The sequence below is a fragment of the Somniosus microcephalus genome, chromosome 3 (genome assembly GCF_052327205.1).
Source record: "Somniosus microcephalus isolate GS21.2 chromosome 3, FLI_Smic_1.0, whole genome shotgun sequence".
Lineage (NCBI taxonomy): Eukaryota > Metazoa > Chordata > Chondrichthyes > Squaliformes > Somniosidae > Somniosus > Somniosus microcephalus.
Window position 1 is genome coordinate 317,145,373 of NC_140989.1, and position 22,841 is coordinate 317,168,213.

The 22,841-nt window shown below is 39.5% G+C and overlaps 1 protein-coding gene across 6 annotated transcripts in view; it reads left to right on the top strand.

Moving 5' to 3' along the window:
* pik3r3b (phosphoinositide-3-kinase, regulatory subunit 3b (gamma)) overlaps positions 1-22,841 on the top strand; it is a 735,099-nt gene that overhangs the window by 683,630 nt on the left and 28,628 nt on the right. Inside the window, exon 1 of one of the 6 annotated variants that reach the window (XM_085983013.1) lies at positions 12,251-13,015. The exons of 4 other annotated variants lie outside the window; for them this stretch is intronic. In XM_085983013.1, coding sequence (XP_085839139.1) covers positions 12,910-13,015 — 106 coding nt within the window. In that variant the 5' untranslated portion in view covers positions 12,251-12,909. Of the gene's footprint in view, positions 1-12,250; positions 13,016-18,566; positions 18,712-22,841 lie in introns of those variants that run through there. One more of the 6 variants, XM_085983014.1, reaches the window with a different exon arrangement.

Here is a 22,841-nt window from a genome sequence, read left to right on the forward strand (position 1 = left end):
TTCACGTCCCACTCCAGAGACTTGAGCACTAATATTTATTCCTCAAACAACATCACTAAAGCAGATTATCTGGTCATTATCACATTGCTGTTTGTGGGAGCTAGCTGTGCGCAATTGGCTGCTGCGTTTCCTACCTTACAACAGTGACTACACTTCAAAAAGTACTTCATTGGCTGTAAAGCGCTTTGGGACTTCCTGAGGTCATGAAAGGCGCTATATAAATGAAAGTCTTTCAAGTCTTTCTTTCTGATTACACTCCCATGAAGCGTCCTGGGACGTTTTCCTGCAATAAAGGCGCTCTATAAATGCAAGTTGTTGTAATTTTCTGTACATGTGCATAAACTATGAGGACTATTTTCATGGTTTTTTTGACCTGTGCCGCAATCTGTAAAGGCCAATCCTCCGTACGAGGTACAGGGCTGTATACACTGAGAGGGCAACTTGTGCTTCAAGAAAGGTGTGAATAAGTAGATGCATTTACTGAAGCCTGTGTACCAATTTCCTCTCCATGCAAAAAAAAGCTTGCCTTACAGTAACATCACCAAAGATTTTATATTGCAGAGCTGCTCTCCCTGCACATTACTGGGGGAAGAGGAACATTTTAGAAGCTGAAACAGGGTGACTAATTTCAAACTCAGTTGAAATATTTATTGGTGGATTTAATTATTTTTTAAGATATTGATGCATGGAAACAGTTAATTTTTAAAAAAATCCAAGTCTGACTCAACAAGAAAGAGACTTGGCAGAACTGACATTCCAGAAGGAAAAATGAGCTTTGGGCCTGGACTGTATGTTAGTACCAGTGTTGATAAATGCGATATCAGCATTTACACTTGCAGACCAGTGGCACTGATAGTGTACTTTATTATCATTATTGGGGTTTAATTATTACATCAGCTCCACAAAGCAGTCATTAAAAAGCAGTTCAATCAACTTTTCATGAATGTAGGCCTATCGCCAATTATATTGAAGCATTACAGATAGTTTGTTATTGGGAAGGCCTTGCAAATTTTATCTTACTTTTTCAGTTCACTCTCCCCTTTCTTCCCCCCCCTCCCCACCCCCCCACTGTTGTTTGTGTTGAAAGCTGCCCGATTTCAGGACTCCTTCTCTTCCTCTTAGCCACCACCCCCACCCCACAATTTTCTCCCCTCTCCTAAAGATGCTAACTAATATTAAGGTATACTGTCGTGGGCACTGTGTGCCCTTCAGTACCTCTCCCAAGAGGTTATTTTTCATCCGTGATCTTAGGCAGTGACTTCTGCCAGGCTATTTGACCATGAAGACTATCGGTGCTGAGCGAGCCCGAATATGTCCATCGCTCGATGTTCACATTAAGTACACTTTCCAACATGGTCACTGGATAATGATCAGGAGTAGGAACCCTGATTATGTTTTTTTCCTTCTCCCTAGCCTAGGGGCACTGAGGACAATTGTAATGACCCAGTTAAGGTCACTTAACACAGCACAAACTGCGAATTGAACTTGGGCACTTCCTGTAGTGTGTGGTTCAGTTACACACTAGTATAATTACCAAATAAACCACTGGGGAACTTGAGGCTTTAAAAAAAAATGACTACTTTGAAAGCATCTATGCTGTGACGGGACTTCTTTTTATATCGTGGCTTTTCTGTTAGTTGAATAAAAGCAAGGAATGTTACTTATTGCAGAGTGGTTGGCAATATTTGGCAAATGTTCTGAGGATTTCTAGAATGTAATTGGTGTGGTTTTTTAATGCAATAGTTAGTTATATAACAGTATTATAATGCATACAAGACTATTGCACCTTTGTAACACACAGTGTATTATGCAATAAATACAGAAATATTGGATCTTTTTAAAAGGGACTTCGTTTTTTTTCTCCGTCATCTCATCCAATTATAACCCCACTCCAGTGTAATAAGTGTTTGCTTATGTTTCAGCTTGGCTCAGTGGTATTACTGTTGCCTCTGAGTCAGAACGTTATTCACTCCAGGACTTCAGCATCTAATATAGGCCGACACTTCCGTGCAGTATTGAGGCAGTGTTGCATTGTTAGACATGCTGTCTTACAGGTGGCACATTAAACTGAGGCCCTGTCTGCCTGTTCAGATGAACATAAAAGGTCCCATGGCACTGTTCGAAGAAGAGTATGGAATTGCCCCAGTGTCCTAGTCAACATTTATCCCTCAACCAATTCCACCAGAAAAACAAATTAACTGCTCATTTATCGCATTGCTGTTAGTGGAATTTTGCTGTGCACAAATTGGCTACCATATTTACCTGGTGATTAAAAGTAATTCAGTGGTTCAAAACACTCTGAGACAGACTGAGAATGAGAAAGACGCTATATAAATGAAAGTAAAAATTTCATAAAATAGCTCCTCATCCTGTCTCAGATCATGGATCAACATAAGGAAAATCATCAACCACGATGGCTATGCTTAGCATTAATGGAAGGTATAAACTCTGGAAAAATTACCTCCAAAGGGGGAAAAAAAATACAACCTGCATCTATTTAAATAAATATCTGGAAATATTTTCAGGGCTCTGATACATTCTCGGGATTTGGTAGAAGTTATTAATTAATCGAGATTTGATTTCATGGTTTATGATGTCATGCAAAGCCGCCTTTGTCACTCTGTGGAATTGGATGTGTATTAACAGAATGGACAGCTGAGTAGGTATGGCTTGATTGGTTGAATTACCTGTGGTTTAGTAAAGGAGTTACATTTACAAAAGAGGTCAAACATATGAAAACATTTGCAAAGAGTCGATTGTGAATATATTAACTGCAGCTATCTCTGTATGTATGTGGCCTGATCAAGCAGAGAGTGACTGTGTGGTGCTGTGTGTAACCTTCTAATACTTAATATAATGGAAGTGACCCCTGCTCATGGTTCAATATGAAGCCACGTCACCCTTGTCGACAGAAAATCTTAATAGCACACCATTCTGATGAAATGTCAGGCCCTGTGGGGGTCATGTGGCAGAAGCTGCCATGTATTGCTGGGAGTAATCACACAAAAAATACAATTTTTAACAGTGATTCTATATACACATGTATTCCAGGTAAGCCAGTTTTGTAATTCATCAAAGATGCTGGTGTATCTCAACAGGAAGAGGTTTTGTTTTATTATTAATTTCTGAATTATTGCACTCTTATACATATATTGTTATATATATGGATTATTGGCCGCCTGTTATGCATCCCACCCTGCTTTTATTTTCTTTGAAGTCAACGGAAAGGAAAATCAGGCGGGATGTATAATGGGTGGCCAATCCATGGGCGACCATGGTGCAGTCTCCCTCCTCATTCTCCTTGAACTCTCTGCAGCCTTCGATAGAGTTGACCATATGATCCTTTCCTCCATTGTCTAGCTCCATGGGACTGCCATAGCTTGGTTCCACTCTTACCTATCTGATACAGAGCATCTCTAGCAATGGCTTCACTCCTCACCTCCAGAGCTTCCCAAGAATCCATCCTGACCCTCCTCCTCTTCCTCATCTACATGCTACCTCTTGGTGACACCATCTGCAGACAAGGGGGTCAACTAACACACCCAGTTCTACCTCTATCACCTCTCTTTACCCCTCCACTGCCTGTGTGCTCAGACTGCTTGTCTAATATCCTGTCTTGAATGAGCCATAACATCCTTCAGCTAAACATAGGGAAGAGCAAAGCTATTGTGTTCACCTCCCACCTGAAAACTCGGTTGTACCCTCACCAATGACTCTAACCACCTCCTTGGCTACTGTGCCAGGCTGAACCAGACTGCTTGCAACCTCGGCCTCCTGTTTAAGCCCAAGATGCATTTCTGACCCCGTATCTTCTCCATACAAAGGCCACCTATTTTGACCTCTATAATATTGCCCACTTTTGCCCCTACTCCAGCCCATCCACTAGTGAAACCTGCCTTTGTCATCTCCAGACTTGACTGTTCCAATGCTCACCTGGCTGACTGCCCATAAATTGAAAAGTAGAGAAGTTATGCTAAACTTGTATCGAACGTTGGTTAGACCACACTTGGAGTACTGTGTACAATTCTGGCCACCATATTATAAATAGGATATAGAGGCACTGGAGAAGGTGCAAATAAGATGTATAAGGATGATACCAGAAATGTGGTCACCCCTCAGCCTTTTCTTTTCTCTTGAACCTAATAGAGATCTTTAAAATTATTAAAGGTTTTGATAGAGTAGATACAGAGAGAGTGTTTCCACTTGTGGAGAAGAGCAAACTAGAGGCCATCAATATAAGATAGTCACCAAGAAATCCAGTAGGGATTTCAGAAGAAACTTCTTTACCCAGAGAGTGGTGAGAATGTGGAACTCGCTACCACAGGGAGTGGTTGAAGCGAATAGTATAGATGCATTTAAGGGGAAGCTAGATAAGCCTATGAGGGAGAAGGGAATAAAGTGTTATGCTGATAGAGTTAGATAAGGAAAGACAGGAGGAGGGTCGAGTGGAGCATAAACACCGGCATGGATTGGTTGGGCCGAATGGCCTGTTTCTGTGCTGTATATCCTATGTAATCCATCCTCCATAAAATTCAGCTTATCTGAAGCTCTGATGCCCAGATCCTAACACACACCAAATCCCACTTTCCTGTCACAGTTCCAAACTGACCTACATTGACTGCTGGTTGTCCAATGCCTTAAATTTAAAATTTTTATTCTTGTGTTTTAATCCTCCATGGCCTCCCCCCTCCTTATCTCTCTAACCTCCTCCACCCTACAACCACCCCGAACTCTCCATTCGTCTTATTCTGACCTCTTGTGCATCCCCCCTTCCCTTTACCCCACCATTGGCAGCTGTGCCTTCAACCCACTCTCTGGAATTTGTTCTATCCACTTGATTCTCTTCCTTTAAGACCCTCCTTAAAACCCACCTTTTGACCGTTTTTTTGGTTACCTCCTCCAAATCTCTCCCTTTTTGGCTCAGCGCCTTTTTACCTCCTGCCTCTGTGAAGCATCTTGGGACAATTTTCTACAATAAAGCTGCTATATAAATGCAAGTTGTGGTAGTGGTGGTGGTGTTGGAGGTAGTAGTGGTGGATGTAATCTAAACTTGGGTTTCCATGATGATCATAAACCATTTAAGTATCATTGATTGTCAGCCAAACGACCCGAGATTAGTTTATTGCTTTGTTATCGATCTAGGTATCCATTATTCCCTCTATATTGCAAAAGGAATCAATTATAATTGGGGATTTTTTTTTAAGAAACAATAAACCTTTTTGCATTTCTTCAACTGTAATTAATTATTTTAAATTCCAATCACCTTAACAATCCTCTTTTTAAAATAAGATTCCATTTCCTATCTGAAAAGTACCATGTTGTATTTTAGTTGCAATGTAGTTTTTATAAGCTTATTAATAAAGGCAGTAATATATTTCTGCAGCACTGTGCAGCTGGTGTTTTTATTTATCCAAATTATTTGTGTTGAATTCTCTTACTTAGCTGAACAATATAGCCTCGATTTTAACCTCGGGTGCCAGGGCCAAAGTGGGCGGTAATCCGTCCAGACCCCGGAGCGTGAGACTGGGGTGATTATAACACCCGGGCCTCATGTAAACTGTCTCCTGCCCGAAGCCGGCGAGAATGACGTCAACTGTGGCTGGCAGGAGCAGGATTTGAGGTCGTGACCAGACACTGCCAGGGATCCAAGGGAACATCCCTGGCATAAGGTTAGTGTTGAAGGGGGTGGTGGGGGGGGGAGCGCAATTCCAACAGATATTGCTGCTGGGAGGGAGAGAAAAGCCTGGGCTGGGGAGGCCAAGGATTCCTTGTGGACCCCAGAAGAGCACTCCTGCTCCTCCTAACCCACAAGGAATCCTCACAGAAATTAAAAACAATACTTACCTTGGCCTCTACTGGCCACTCTGTTGCTTCCCACCAGGTTTTTCTGTCAGTTTTGATGCTGTGAGGGCCTCTCTATTTCTGGAGTTAAAGTCATGTTGCAGTGCTGATGAACTCATCTGGCTGCTACTTCAGCATATCAAGTAGGCCCTCGCTTGCCCGGGGAGAGCAGCCCTCCCGTGTCTGAATTCTGCCTGGTTAAAATGGCGGAGCCGGGAATGCATCAGGAAAGCAGCATGTTGCCCATCCACCATTGTAAAGATCCACCCAGTTAAAATCAGGGCTATATTTTTCAGGCTGTTGGAGCTTACTGAGAAGGACATTGTCCCTTTAAGACCGAGCTAACCGTTTAAAATGTCTGTTATTACGCATTGTAATAGTTTCTTCTGCACCTATACACACCACATATAAATAATATATATGGGTTTCTTAAATGGTCTATAAATAGTTCTCATGAATGGCAGCTTTTGAAAAGACTGTTTAGTCACAGCACAATCCATCATGCCTACAGCATTAAAATGAGCCCATGAATCCATCTATCTGTAGCTTTCCTAGGTTCTGCAGGCAGTGGGGGATGGGCTTTTCCATATCGTTCAATGCTATTCTGTACCCTGACAAATGATAAACCAGGTGATATTAGAAGATTTTTAAGAGTTCCTCCCCACCCCTGCCCCCCTCCCCCCCACCACTGTCTTTGCTGTATTTGTGTCAGATTGAATAAAGTAGAAGAGGGAACCCTCTAATGAGCCAGACTTGTGACTGTTAACCTTCAAACTTTATTAGGAGGAAGGGAATGAGGGGGAGGAGGAGGGAGAACCAGATGAAATCTAGCAATCTCTCAGCTTATCGTTGCGCTATGGACAAGATTCTAATTATTTTTACTAAGTCTCTTCACACGACACTGGCAACCTCAATTGGAAGTCTAGTGATCCTATAGTTTGCTCTTCAAGAAAAAAAATCACTTATGAATAATGAAAAGAAAAAGATAAGGGTAAATTTTGAGATGAATACTTAAGGTTAAAGCCATTATAGGGTCCTAAGTTTTAATTTTTCATGCTTTGCTTTTTTTTTAATAATACATATATAAATGTATATGTAAATGCTTGTTCTATTTCTGTGTTCTCTACTAAAATATTTGGTTGCCATACTCTCTTTTTGCATTTTCTTTATAAATTGTATACAGGGATATATTTTTTCATACTCTAGAATAGGACCATTTGTAGAGCCTTAATCTGGAATACTCTGTTAAAACAGTAAGAAAGAAGAATATAACTGGAAAAGGAGATAAGAATGAAAAATAAGGATGCAAACTAAAATAAAACAAAATAAAGTTAAATGAGAATTAAAAATAAACTGTAAATAAGCACGGCATCCAACTGCTTCTAAAAGTCAAAGGCCATGAATTATGCTCATTGTAGAAGGGTTTGCTGTTCTTTTATGGTCTGACTTGTTGAGACAAATCTGAAAAGGTGATGCCTTTTTCCCCTTTCAATCTTCTCCTTTATGGCAGTACTCCTGCTTACTGTGACCCAGTCAACCAAGAGAAGCCCTTCAGAACAAGGCTGACAGAGGCAGAGAATGAGATACAAACCCCATTTACAGGGACTGAACTTTGGCGCAAGGTGGCTTTTGTTTAATCAATCTTGTGTCGTCTTATAGCAATCATTTAGCAGGCACCTGCTGAAGGGGAAAAGGCACAAGGTAATTTTGAGAAAGTGCCAGCAGTTTATTGTAGGATTTGACATTCCTCGTCACCTCCTGCAAATAATAATTTCAGTATATTTCTGATAAATTATGTCAATGTAGTCTAGCTGACATTCAGAAAAAGTATTGCTTTCCTTAGGCCTTCACCGCTGCTGGACATGTCAATATAGCAATGAGCACATTAAAAAGGGGTTTAAAATGTGTTAATTTGTTAATGAGGGATATTTCAGGGCAATAATTCAAGAAGATTGCCAAATAATCCTCTGCCAATCTGGGAGATAAATAAAAATGTATCTGTTATTAAGTATAAAGTTGGTTCTTTTTACATTCTCACAATTAGCTGCCCTGTGCTGAAGGTGTCTTTTCTGTGAATAATTATGCAATTTAATTAGTGATGGCGTCAATGTGTGAAGTCAAACAAGATAGGATTGAAATAAAAGATCTACGCAGTTTTTGGTGCCACCAGAATCATTTAACAAACTTTTATTAATGTACATATGCAGAGGGAAACCCCATGTGAAGGATTTCTTAATTACGTTCAAATTTTAACCATGGCAAAAACATTTTGGAAGCTGGCTCTTGGTCATTGGCTCCACTGAAGTAGGCTGAGATAGATGCTGCCATGCAGAATTTCTGTGCTCTATACAAGCATGAAAATGTCAACTCTGAAGCAATATCTAGGCATATTAAATTAAAAGTCATCAATTAAGTTATAAATATTTAATATTTTTAACAGCATTTTTTCATGGACCAATATAATGTTAATTAGATAACATCTGGAGTTGCAAGCTTCTGACAATGAAACCTGTCTTGAGGACTACTTCAATAAAGAAGCTACCTAGAGCTCCCTGATGACTCTTTAGGGAAGTGCACCGTCTAGTCTGGGCTATAAAAACTAGGAAGATCCCCTGTTTAATATTGAGTTAGTTGATCTCATCCAGGGTGGCAGTGTGGCACTACATCTGGTTTTACTCCCATGGGCATGGGAAGGGAATGTACACCAAATCAGTAACCACTGGTCTATGCTGAAAAGTGTGCATGTGTGAGGACGGGATCAGGGTTGGATAGGTTGCCCCCAATGGGAAACAAAAACCTGTTGACACTCACGGTCTAGGCTCATGCATGGAGAATGATTGCTTGGGTGAAGTATGGGAAGATGGGCATGGAACCGACAGACTATTTGACTCTGTAAATCGCCACAGCGAAGCCTGATTATACATGCATTTTTCACCACGAGACATTATTGGATAGCGATTAGGAGTGGGAGCTTTGGCTGTTTTTTTCCCTCTTTAGTTCAGATGTAACAGTTTCACTCTACCCTTGCTGAGATTAGATTTATCAGCACAGATTGAGCCTGGGACCTTCTGGTCTGTGTGGCCCAGCACCAGGTGATACATTTACCTACAGTACTAGGCCAACAGGGCCATTCCATTACCTGAACTTTGGAATAGTTTTTTTAAAAATCAAATGAGATTGAATTTGGGACTAATCCTGAATCCCAGGCTTCTCACTTCATGTTGCTTTATTTAGAATTGAGAAACCATGCCATCGTAGTCCAGGACGTCACTGAGGTTAGCAATTTGGTAGTATGAGAATATTTGTCCAGCAGCAGAAAGAAATGGAATGGCATTAATACAACCTGCAAAAACTGTACGGGTGAGAAATATTAGAAGGGGAAAATAGTATATAAATAGAACAGGAGCAAAATATTAAAACCTGTCAGAATTATACTGCTTGTAATGCAACCAGCTCTAATAAAAGGAACAGAACGAAGATATAAGTTATATTTGCCTTTCTTTGCTTCAGAAGAACAAAACCTAATTCATTCCTCTCAGTGGAGGTAGGATAGTGCTTGCAGCTGATAATAGCTTGGAATAAGAATGACTTGCTTGAAACGGCTGGTAGAATGTTGCATCAGGCGAGGAGAGCAGGTCACATTGCAACTAAGCATGACATCACCATGTTGGTTAAAGCTGGTGTGAAACTAAGTATGCAGCAGCGAGAGCCAGGGATTTCCATAACTCCCTGAAGCAATTCAGGGCTAATGCAATGAGTACATCAGAGAAATCACATCGGTCCTCGTTATTAACCCAACAGCGCAGCATTTCTGCATCCTCATCAATACATATAAAATTAGTTCTCCTCATTGTCTCGTAGAACGCTGCAGATGACGACTTTAAAAAAAATTAAAGTCATAAGCTATGTTTGGAGAATATATCCAGATCTTTCGAGTTGCACCCAGACTGAATTGCCCTAATTATCCATATCCAATTTAAAAAAAAATTAATTTATATTTTATTTGTGCTCATTTATTTACTAACAGTCCCACTTCTAAATGATGATACAGAAATTACTGGTTGGCTTCGATTTGAACCTCTGAAATTGACATGTAGATGATTAGAAATGGGATATTGCTGTTCAGATAGCCTTCATCGGAGCTTTGTGTTACAACAACTATATTTTATGAGGTCCAGAACGAGATGTACTTTAGAGCTCACAAGAACATGTTGGGTTTTTTGAAACTCCATTTCAAACTTTGAGATGTCATGCTGTTTATCTAAGAAAACCATATTAAAAGGAAGCGATAGAGTCCCAGGCTGTCTTGTAGGATTGTCAAGTAACATTTCTAGGGGGAAAAGTAGATGCATTTCACAGTAAACTAACTTAGAGGGTCAGTGATCCTTCAGGCATAGCGAGCAGTTATGGTATGCTTGTCAATAGAGCTGACAGTATCTAAAATGGCAGAGAATTGTGATTGCTGTATTCATTTAAGAAACACTGGCTTTGAAGAATTTAAGCAGTTCAAGATTGAGCAGACTATTTTCAAAGATGTTTTTCAACAGATCTACCATCTACCATCAATAGTTTGTTCCAATTTGTACCATAGCCATTCTTTCTTCGGCTTGCAAGGAAGAGATCGGTAGACTGCTAGATTTCTTTCTTAATGTCACCCTTGTGACTCGGGAGCCACCATGCACAATCTTTGAGCCACAATGATGGTGACAAGTCAGTGATCAGATACTCCACCTAGTGGATACACTGAGAAATATCAAACCTTCATTTGTGAATTCAGTTTCTAGCTGAGTGTAAAGGTTAATGTGACACACTGTACCTAAAGCTCTCAGGAAAATATAACCCAGTTTTAAGCTGTTTTTGGCCCACTTCAGATTTAAACAAGTGAGCTTGGTTGATGAGAATCAATGTCTGAGGCATTAGCAAGACTGATCATATGTCCAGTTTGCAACCTAAATTCTCTTGGTCCTCTACATGCAATGAGTTCAATCTGAAGTTTAGAACTAATGTTGCTTTAAAATCATAAAATATATCATGTAAATTCTTTCTTTTTTGAACTTATAAAACTGTATATTTGTTTTAGCTCTGGCTAAAAAGGGGGTTATTTTCAGTTTTGACAATGCTGAACTGCATATTAAGTACTAGCATAGTCTGGTTGTGATAAGTGGGCCTGCTGAAGGGATGTACGATTTTAATGGTTAAGCTCTCTCTTTGTATACAACTTCTAGCATACAGTCCCTGACAAGATGGCTGCTGTGAAATCTTACCAGCTTCTTATTTCACTCGCTTGTAAACAAAACAGTTAAAAGTTTTTGCTGAACGATAGCTGCTTTCTGTGGATTTTATTCACAGATGTGAAATTTTATTGACTGCACAAAGCAAAGAATGACAGTAATGCAAATCTAAATATAGGTTAACATGGTACTGGAGGTATTTTGCTAAAGGAGCATGCCGTTAATGGTTGTGATCACCATTGTAGAATACTATTAACAAGCAAACACAACTGTGTTTTTTCTCTTTTTAAACATTTTTCTCTGCACAAGGACCACTTATGCTGGTACATTTTTCTTTGTGTGGCGGGGGGGGGGGGAGATTAAAGCAGTAACTAAAATTTAAAAGCTGATTCTCAGCTAGGAGTACATAAAGATTTTATTTTCATATAAATAAGTATTAACATCAAGGGTTGTCAGTGAAATAGTTAATATTCCATACTTCATCTAATGCTAAAAATAGATTGGTAGGCTTCTCCATTTTAACTGATGCCTATGAAGCGAAGCAGTCAATTACATATATAAAATCTCTCGAATCTATTCAGGAATGACATCACCTACACCAGTTTCTGTAAAATAGATAGCTTACAAAAAATATCCTGGTCTGCAATAAATGGTTTAGTATTTTCTGTGGCAACTTAAATGTTCTTGTCTGGTAGAAGAAAGGGTTAACGATGGTTGGATTCACTGGGGATTTAAGGTCTTCTGAATATCTTTGCAGCAAGCAGCAAGGTTTCTTGGTGCCTGAACAATCTGTAACATAGGCCATTGATTTTTGGTCATTTGGTTTGGGTAATTGTTCCCTAAATGTGTATTCTTACAGCACTCACACAATGGCAGGAAGCACAATTCAATGAGCACCAAAGGGGGGGGGGGGGGTGAGGTGAGGGGAGGGGAGGGGGGGGTGCTTCAGTTTAGTTCTGTACTCAGCTTTTCAGCCATCTGTTGGTTCCCCCTTGCAGCTAAGCAGACAGATCTGTCAGTTGTTCTATTTCAAATCAGCCTTTCCTTTGTCCCTCTTAGTAACTGCACAGCCAATCAGCCTGTGCCTGTCAGGAGCTGCTGAGAGGGGGTTGGTTAAGACTGTGGCACGGTGCACTTGAGCAGCCTCTGAAAAGCAGACAAAGACGCAGATCCTGAGTTTGGCAGCAGTTGGAGTAATCTTATTCTCATTTGCTGTGTAATTCAGAGCTTGCGTGCAGCAGAGCACCAGCCCTTGGCAGGCAACCAAGATTGGGCTGTACCACAGCTCGCTTCATCGAAGGGGAGGAGGAGGAGGAGGAGGGGGGAAAGGAAATGACAACGGAGGAAGCTTAAGTACATGTGCTTTATGTGCATGTAAACATTTGTTTAAAAAAAATATCGAGCAGAAATAATAAACGGACGGCAAGGTCGGACCTTTTGCATTGATTGTTTTGCGAGATAGTCATCTCTTTTAAAAAAAAAGAAATGGTTTTATTTCAAAGGGAAGAATGGTGTTGACCCCCCTGCCTGTCCCCCTGCCTGCAGTTGGCACCGCCTTATGATGTGAAAGGTTACTGGTCAGCCCCTTGAGCTCTTAAAATGAAGTCTAGGCTCTGTTTTAAGTAAGCCCAGAATCGTAGAGCTGGTTTCTACATTCATCCCATGACTGTTAATTTTTTTTCTTGAAACCAGGAGCCTTTAAACTCAGCACTAACAGCAACAAAAAGATTTTTTTTTGTTGAAGAGCACATCTGAAGCAGGGATTCAGAAATACTGTAACGTGTAAGCTGTATGATAGCATTTTATAAAAAAAGAAAATATTAATACTGCGTAGACAATGTACAACACAGTTTGGAATATGGACAAATCTGATGCAGACTGGAGAGAAGTGATGATGCCCTATTCAACAGAGCTAATATTCTACATTGAAATGGACCCTCCAGGTAACACAAGTCTTCATATTTTACCTTGGTCTGTTTATTCTCTCTCTCATTCTTTAGCTACTTAAAGCCTTAGTTTGTTGGGGTTTGCTCCCCCTCTTTGTTCCTTTGTGTTTTCACTGGTCTGTGCAGAGCCTTTGCAGCTTACTGTCCTATTGCTGGTCAGGCCTGTTCCCCATTTATTCTTCAGAGCATTACATTGATTTTATCTTTTATTCGTTGGAAAAGCTTTTGGCATATTGAACGTTGAAATCACGCTAGCACTGACACTTTTTTCTGAAAAGCACCCAATGTTTAATGAATATTCATACTGGAATTAATATATCTGCTGTTTGAAACTTTATAAAGAAGGACTTCAATATTGAATTTATTTTGAGTGTCTCTGAATTGAGACAGTCGTCAAAGGGGATATTTTAGTCGCATTCCTACATTTTCATGTCTTTAAAAAAACTTTTGAATGGTAAAAGCTGGTCTCTGTAGAATGGCAGCAATCCTGTTATCATAGCCAGGAGAGGGAAAGTTTTGCATGCAAGGGAGTTGTGTGAATAGCATAGGCGATAAGAGCTCTTTGTAGGCCATGTCAGCCCTGCAGATAGAATAAAAAGAAGCTGCTTCCTGGGACCTGAGCAGTATTTCTAAAGTCTAATATTGCCCTATTTCATTTTTTTTTGGAGAAGAAGAAGTAGGGGGGAAATTGAGAGTCTGATGTATTGCAAAGATCTGAAGAATTTTGTAAAAGATTAGGAATGCTCTCTACTGCATTCTCAGGGCATATTTAGAAAAAATGCGTAATAATCAACATTGACCCTTGCAATGTTGTGGTTTTGCTTTTTGACAATGTGATATAGTGTTAAGTTTACAATGTCGCTGTTCACGGAATTTTTGATTGAAAAAGAGTATGTAATTTGATTTGTCTCTTAAGAATTTTGCCATCAGAATATCCAATTTGTAGGCAGTCTGGGCCGGAATGGTGTAATTTTGAACGTTTCCAAGGGAATCTGGTCCTTTTGGAGTTAATAATGAAAAGATAAAAGTTTAATACTGCTCTTTTTAAAAAAAAAGGAAACTGCTGACTTTTAAACAAAGAGTCCCAGCAGATTAGGAGACAATGGGAGTGTGAGGATCTAACCGTGTTCAGATAGGGATTGGGGGCAATGGTGTTGGGTGGGGGGAGGGGAGGAGCTTCTGCAGATGTTTCATTTTTAATATTTATTGAAGAGAAACATGATTCTCCTTGAACTTGGTGTCATTTCTGTTGGAAGCTAGCTGTAGTGTGCTTTATGAGCTTTGAATACATAATCGGTGTGTGAACTCAGCACTGCCCTGATCCACTGGCCAGCCTCTTCCCAGCAGAGTGCTACACAGACCATGAAATCCTGCTAGCCTGGTGACTTTCTGGATGTGATTGTAATGATAAGAGTTTGGCCAGACTCTCTCTTTTTTTTTCTCCCCCCCCCCCCCCCCCTCTTTCTGGCTGCTGCTCCCTTTGGATCACCGGAGATCGCTTTGCAATGTCTAGGGATTCTTAGGTGAGATTACAGAGACAACAGCTATTTATGCAACCAGCCATTTTAACTTTTATTTTATACTTGGTGATTTAATGCAGCAGATGTATTGAGAGCAATATAAAAATAGTTGATGTACACTTTTTTAAAGGAATGCATTGCCTAGTAATCCTTTCAATACCAACAGCCCTGGTTTGCAGTCTTGCCCCTGAGCATTTTGTGTCAACTAACGTCTGCAAATATATTTGTTAAAGCATCAATATTGATCTAAGTGAATGAAAATAAGGAGCATGATGTGTTTCTTGTAAAAAAAAATTAAACCCACAGTACCGTTTGGGGACTGGTGCTGTAATGCTGGCTGGCATATCATTTGCATTCTGAAGATGATGTTCAGCCATCACCGCGTCCTTGCAAATGATGTCACCTCGATTTGAGAAGACAATAGCACACAGAGCAGAACTCTTGCAAAAGTCAGGAATATTTACTTTATATTTCTCCAAAACCTCTGCAAGAGTGAAAAGTAGCTATGCAATTGCAACAATGGCCTATTTGTTCCCACTATTTTTATCTGCATACTGTTACCAGATCCATAGCAATAGGAATTAACACTACCTATATTGTATTTTTCCGGCCTTCACATCCTGATGGGACTCGGCCATGTACATTATGCAGCTAAGATTACACAGCCACTAAAGCGGGGGGGGGTCATGTCTCAGCCCCCTGATAATGTCACAGCAGCAAGCCTCCTTAAAGCAGCTGAGCTTTGTACTAATGTTCTGTCAGGGTGCTGCTTAACTGCACTGCTGCAGTTGATTCTCTTTTGCCAATCCTGGTGATTGACTTGTTAAATTACCAAGTCCTACATGGAAGGCCATGGCACAGAAAGTACAATACAGAATACATTGCTAGCACCTTGTAAAATTCTTAATAGAATTTTGAAACAAATCTCACTGAATGCTTGTAATACTGTAGTATTTCATGTATTTGTCATTTGGCAAAATACACCTTCATTGTACACGTTAAAATATCGCTTTTTTTATTACACAATACCATGATGGGGCAGCCTTCCTATATTTTAATCTTTCAGTATATATTAATATAAACAAGGATTATTTGTAGCAGCAATTACTAATGTTAATAAAAAAAAACAATTTTTAATGGCAAAGGGCATCCTATATTTCATCTGTGAAGATCAATATAGCGATGCAATAGCATATACAAGCAATGACACATTAGCAGCTCTGGTAGCACATTAACTTATGTCCGAACTGTTAGTGTCTCCGAGAATTAATCAATTATGCAATTTAGCTTTGTTTCTACGTGAATGTTCATCTGTATATACTGTTAAAGCAGAAAGGATGCTTGACTGTGATTGCAGCAGCAGTATTGTCAAACATCCCTTCCAAACAGAAGCCGTTCCAGTTATACAGATACGGAGGCCTCAGCAGGGTTTAAGCTCCCGTTAGCTTAACAGTCAACTGCTTGCCACATATATTTTGGCAAATAATTATCTATCCACAAATAAGAAGGCTCAGGACTTGAGATATATATGTCTATTGAAAGCACTTTGCCCACAGATTGAGTTTAGCTGTAGTCTAACCTGTGTAAAATAACCAAACTGTTAAAATTCAATACTACAAATTATGTTCCCTGCTTCTGCAAATTTGCTACCCTCCTTGCTTCTCTTTCTCTTTTCCGCCCCCCCCCCCCCCCCAACTTCAATTTTTCCCAACTTTGAAAATATTGATCCAAAACACAATCGTCCAGCTAATTCAAACAGAACAATGCCAGCTTGTGGGGTGGTGAGGACTCTGCTTTACTATATGATGACAGCTGCAGCAGAATAGGACTGGCACTTTTCATGCTTCGAGGGTGTAACCAAGAAGCTATGTGCCAGGAAAGGCCCATCCTCGGAACAGCTGATCACAAGGGCTCTGCTGGATTAAGCCAGGCGGATAGCTACTGCTAGCAAGAATGAACTATCTTGGGGTGACTGCCGGTCACACAGTATATGTTCCATCAGCTCTTCTGTAGGTCTTGAGTCATATATTATGATATTCTTTGTGCATTTCCTGTGTTAGGCTCATAATGATTGTATGACTGACAACTTTCTCTTGATGGAATTGCAGTAAATATCCAGGAATTCTAAATTAGATGGTAAAAGTGGAATGATACTGAGGAGTTTTTTTTTGTGTTAAACAAGTGTAATTGTGACGGACTGTGGAGAATTGGGGTTCGTATAAGAACAGCCAATTATTCTGAAGTGAGGGGGGGGAAAGGAAAATGCTGGAGATCTGACCATGTATTTTGTAATGATTCAGACATGGGAGAATAGAGTATCTTCTGCATTGTTTTACCAATATGCCAAGGATTGGAGCAGTAAATCAAGCCTGGAACAATTCGGGGTACTGGGATCTAACTTGATCTGTTACAGATGAACAGAATTTTTGGTGGTGATGCAAGGATTTTTAGAATAATTGGACCGATTGGTATACCAATCGACCCAACCTGTAGCAGTAACTATTCTAGAGAAAGTAATGGGAGTTGAGGCAGACTAAATTTAGTTTATAAACTATATAGCCCTGTGACTCAGCCCTTTTAAAGTAAATTCAATTTAGAAATCTCCATTTATGTAAACATAAATGATGTAAACATTTCAGGTCTGAAAAATGTTAATGGTTTTGCATTTGAAGTCAACCTCTTTAAACTTTTTTTCCCTGACTGATGTTCTTCACTGTTTATAGACCTCAGAACAGTGTCCCTTTTGCTAATGTCAATGGATAAGATAGTTATAAGAAAATGAATAAAAGGGCAGGAAACCCACAATAGAAATCCAGTCCTTCATTAGCTTTCTCAGAATAAAAGTGAAAATTATGGAATGCCTTCCTATGCTTTCTCCATGCCAGTGTAGCTGCACCATTTGGAAAAAATACTGTCCATTAAAAATCCAATGTTACTGAATCCTTCTGTTGTGAAAGAGTTGAACAAAAAGCTGGTTTAAGTAATGTTTTACACTTTAAATGTTTACTATATGCTTACAATTGCAATTTAGTGCATACTACCAAATTGAGAGTGAAGATGAAAATGATTCAAATGGCCTCCTGTGCTGTTCTATTCTATGATTAAACAATGTGTAATGTCCCATCTGTAGTACATTTCCAGAGAAGCTGACTTGCTTCTTCATTCAAATTACGTAATTATCAACTGAAACTCCTGCATAATTGAGATATTTGGGTTTGTTTTACATTTGTGATTTGTGCCAAACTACATTTGTACCAAGTGATAACACAAATGCAGACATGTGGCTGTTTTTCTTTGTTACAGTAGCACTGTATACTTAAGGCAGAAATTGGATCATAATTTTAGATTATTCTTCTGGTGAGAAGAACCATATCTATTGATGGATTAGTACTGTATTCCCAAACAGTAGGGCAGTACAGCTGATGGGATAATATTTTTCCTATTGCCAGTAATAGTTGTGGGGGAGGGAAGGGAAGCGGTGGCAAGAAGGGTCGCTACTATTAAGCCATGTAAAATTGGTCTCATCAATTTATTTTTTCAAATACACAGTGATTATTTCCAATTGCACTGCAGATGGCTTGTCTGAATTGTCTTTTTTAGGTGCTCAGCTGCTGGTTAACAAAAACCCTCAGCCAACGGTTTAAAGGGAAATAGTTGGGATAGATTGAAGGTAAAAGTGTTGATGGATAGGCCCCTACCTGAGTGAAGCAAAACCGTATTACGTGATGGGTTATTGAAGTTTACAAATTCTATTTCAGAGAGACTGATCTAGTTCCAAACATTAACTTTGTATGGAGTGAAGGACGGCTTCTGTCTTTCCCACACACACACAGAGAGAGAGAGAGAGAGAGAGAGAGAGCGAGCTGTTCCCAATATCTGCTGCTTGCTGTAATGCACTTGCACTTTATTAGTATCCTCCGCAACGTCAGAAACATACCATCCTCGGGCAGCACTCTGATTGGCTGGAACACTGTCTCCATTCAAAAGGTTAATACTGCCAGCAGCTTCTGATATAGGGCTTAAAATTCAGCAAAAGCCGAGTTCAGCCTCATTAGCAAGCATGATACCAAGGAGTGAATCCGGCACAAATAAAGGAACTGACAATGCGTGAAGTAGATATACTGCACTTAGTAATGCACGCCAGCCTCCTATCAGAAACATTTGCCACACACGGTAAGGCAGTAAAGATGTAACATTCTGAAATATATCGATTTTTAAATAGAGAATACCAGTTGGAGGGCACATTACAAAGGGATAGGGGTTCAAACTTTAAAATTGACTGTTGAAAACTGAAAACATAAGCATGCAATTTATTGCTACCAATATTGCTTGTTCTGCTTAAATAAGAATGTTACCAAAATAATTACCCTTCTTCTTAGTGAGTGTTCCTTGTATTAAAAGTAAATAATTAGTACCAAGATTATACAGACTTTAAATAAAGATGTTTTGTAACGGGCGTCCTTCTTCATTTTCCAATGTGGCTACCTCTCCGCTCAGTGATGCAGTCAACTCAGTACAGTTTCTTGCATGTCAGATCAGCCACATAATTCCCACACTGCCTCATTTTAACCAGCATTGTGAGAGCGGTGTTAAATTATGTAATATTGAAATGATGATTGTTGGGTTAAACCTCAAAAGTACAGTTTGTGAGGAGTGGTTCTGGAAGCCACCTCTGGGCATTCTTCGGAAACCTGATGCTGTTTTCAGATAGTGGGCCTGCCGCTCATTTTCCTTCTGGAGTATTTAAACTTTTATTTCTGTTACTACAGATGGGCTGTTGGATATATTTATTTTAAAAGGGTATTACTGGTTTAAATTGAGCCAATGTTAATATTTGGTATGTTTTTGAAGGTTTGCAGGTATATTTTGACTGACAAACCATCGTGAGCTTTGAACAGGAATTCACAATGACATATATAGGCATGTTTTATAGCAAATTCTGGTGCACCTTTTTAACTGTAAATGCAAATATTTATAACATTAAAGTATTTCACACTGTTCCATTCATTGTAACCAGCTGTATTTTGGGGCAAAGCTTTAAAAGATATAACATAGCTAGTTGTGTATGGTTGAAGTAGCTAGGAGTGTGATGAAATATGAATCTCACAAATATATAGGTTAACTTTTTGTAAGAAATCCCTATTCACAAGTTTTACATCTAGAGTCAGAGCAGACTATTCATCAAAGAATGGACTTTGCCATGTCAGCTGTGATAAACATTTAGGTTTTAAAGAGGATGTGCCTTTTGCAGTGACTACACCAGTAAGTCCTGTCCCTGGGGTATGTCCAGGATCCTTACTTTTTGGGAAGAATTGAAGCACCGCCATCGACCATCTTTGACTGTACCATATCCAGCCCATAATTGTAGTAATAGCCCAGGGTGTGTGTGCCGTAACCAAACTGTGACCCCACCCTGCTGACGCCAGTAACCTTTAAACAGTGGAAAAAGACCTTTTGTCGAATTCACCCGCGTGGAAGACTGTCCACTCCTGAAGCAGTCCCCAAAAGGCATGTGGAGGTTTAGGGAACGGAGTAAAGTGTTGCCAAACAGAAAATAGACACAAGTGGTTCTGGGTAGTGTGATCAATCCAGGCAGAGTTTCTGTCTCATTTTGTTTTAGGGGAAAAAGTGCATTTGTTTTGTCTGTCATGGAGCTAAACTCTTATCTAATGAAAGATTTGGAACAAAGCCAAATTAGTTTCCCCCCCACCACCGCAATAGAATTTACTCACTTGGTATTTTCAGTGGTTACAATAGTGCGTGCGTTCAATGGTCTGGGACTGGTTGACTTGTGGTGAATCTGAACAGATGGGCTGCCAGTTCACTTGTACCTGCTTTAAAAATGTGCACAGTTCCTCCATTTGAGATGCCTCCTCTGAGCAGGCTATCATAGCAGATGTAGTCTTCCTATTTAGTTTGTGCGATGCAGTTTGTAAAAAAATAAAAAAGTTTGACTGAAGACAGATCCAGTTAAAGCAAGTGTTGCTGGGGTCTTGTTTCAACACAGTAACATGAGCGGCCAAGCCCAAGGCTTATGCTCACCTGCACATGTCTAATCCATCTGTTGAAGTATAGGGATGTTTGCGAAGTGTATATCCCCCTTTTAGAGCAAACTTAACGTTGACGCAAATTGAAAATCTTCAAAATTTGAATATTTCAAATTGTTCAGTAACGATGTTGTTCAGTAACATTTGTTGAGAAATGGTGAAGCACCTTTCAGATTCCTCACTGCAAATCCAGTTAAGCCCAAGATTGCAATGACAGGAACATGGAAGGCACCTTTTGACCCAAAACCTTTTGAACTGGTGAGCTTGCCAAGAGAACATCTTCCTGGTGGCTGGCGGTTTAAAGCATTGAGCAAAATAGTATTTGCATTTGATATTCAATAATGTTTTTTTTGATGGAGACACTGTCACAGCTGCACAAAATACATTTTGTATTTGTGTACACACCTCTTTAAACTTGTGGCATTCAAATTTTTAGAATCTTTGTACCCAATGCCCTTATGATCCTTTGTCCTCTTTGCAGCTAAAGAGGAATAAATAAAGCATTTACCATGCAAGAAGCTAAATGGGGTGGGTGGAAATAATGACCATCCTGTGTTCATTTTGCATCAAAAGCCACAATAAACTTCTCTTGAATTTTAAATGTCCTGATGTTCCATTTATGCATGGGTAGGCACGAAACCGTTGCTTTCTAGAAAATTGACTGCATTCACTTATTGAACTGTGTATAAAAATGCAATTATTACAAACATTCTCAAATCGGGTGATCCCAGCCCATAATACTTGATTTTAGAATTCTTCCCCTTCCAATTTTTTGTGTGTTGTTCAATAACCCTGATAGTGATTAAAGGGGACACTTCAAGATAGACATTCTACCATCTGAGGTTTTAATGGTAAAGTGGCATGATATTGTCTTGTAATGTTTCTCTTCACCCTTTCTTACAAAATAGTTAAATCAAAAGCCTTTGGCCGACATTTTAAATAATTGCCCAAGTATTTTTCCGGAATTACGTGCTGGTCTATAGTGTCATCTGATTACGAGCTTAAGAGCAGTAATCTGTGTAGGATTGTGTTCCAAAGTAACACGTAGATTATTTAAATGAGCTCCTAGCTGGATGTCCTCTCGTATCCTTTTTGAAATCCGAGGAAATGCTGCAATGAAAATTTTTTTTAATGAATAAAATGGATAGAAATAGCGTAACAACTGACAGATTACATTATGGTGAACGACATAATGGGAAAGTTAAGCCTGAAGTATCCTATAGAAAGCACAAATTCTGCGTTCACATTGCATCAGCAAAAATGATTAATTGTGCAGCTCAATATATGTAGTTTAAGAATCTGTAACCATAGCAATTGCCAAACTAAACTGACGGCACACAGTTCTATTGGACAGCATAGCTGGAGAGTAATTATAGCTTTTAGATCCAATAATCAAAAGACTTGGTAATTAGACTTAAAAAAAAAAAAGCATTATATCATAAAATGGCAAGTTTTTAAATTGAATTGTTTGACTCTTCTGTACATTAAGGGTGTATTTGGTTAGTAGTAATTGTTGCGTGGGTTTAATGAATTAAAAGTTATGGGGGGGGGTGGGGGGAGTTGCTATCTAGTAAGATGGAAAGTTCAGAATGTCAACTTTGCAAGACTGACTTTTTTGGATTAAACCAAAGTTTTGATCTGATTTAGAATCTCTTGTCCTGCATAAGGTATTAGTGTTTGAATAAATACTAAATTTAAAAACACAAAAAATGGTGGAAATGAACATTGACATCTGAAAGAGAAAGGTTGCTTTGGGTTAATTTTATTCAAATGAAAGGTAGGAAACAAAACTAACCCATGTTTCTATTTTGGAAGATGAGTCTTTCTAGCTGTTCTTACTTGAGACTTTTTTTAATCTGGAAGAATTATTAGGTAGCAAGATAGAAATTCAAAAATCATCCACTTAAATATAGTTGATAGAACAATGTCAAGGGACTTCCTCCATTTTCTTAGCCTTACCATAAATCTGAGGTGAAGCTGCCTTTGCTTTGTAAGTGAGATTCAAAAATCTGCTGTAATCTATGGGAAATTTTGGGGAGTTTTCCTAGTGGGGTGGAATGAATTCAATGTCCTGTGAAATATTTATCATTTGTATGTGGGGAAACGCTAGTATAAAGGAACTTTTTTTTGAGGGGAGGGGGGGATGGAATGGGGGGTTGGAATTGGGGGATGGGGAGGGGAGGTTGGAATTGGGGGGGGAGATGGGGAGTGTGGGGGATGGGGAGTGTGGGGGGGATGGGGAGGGAGGGATGTGGG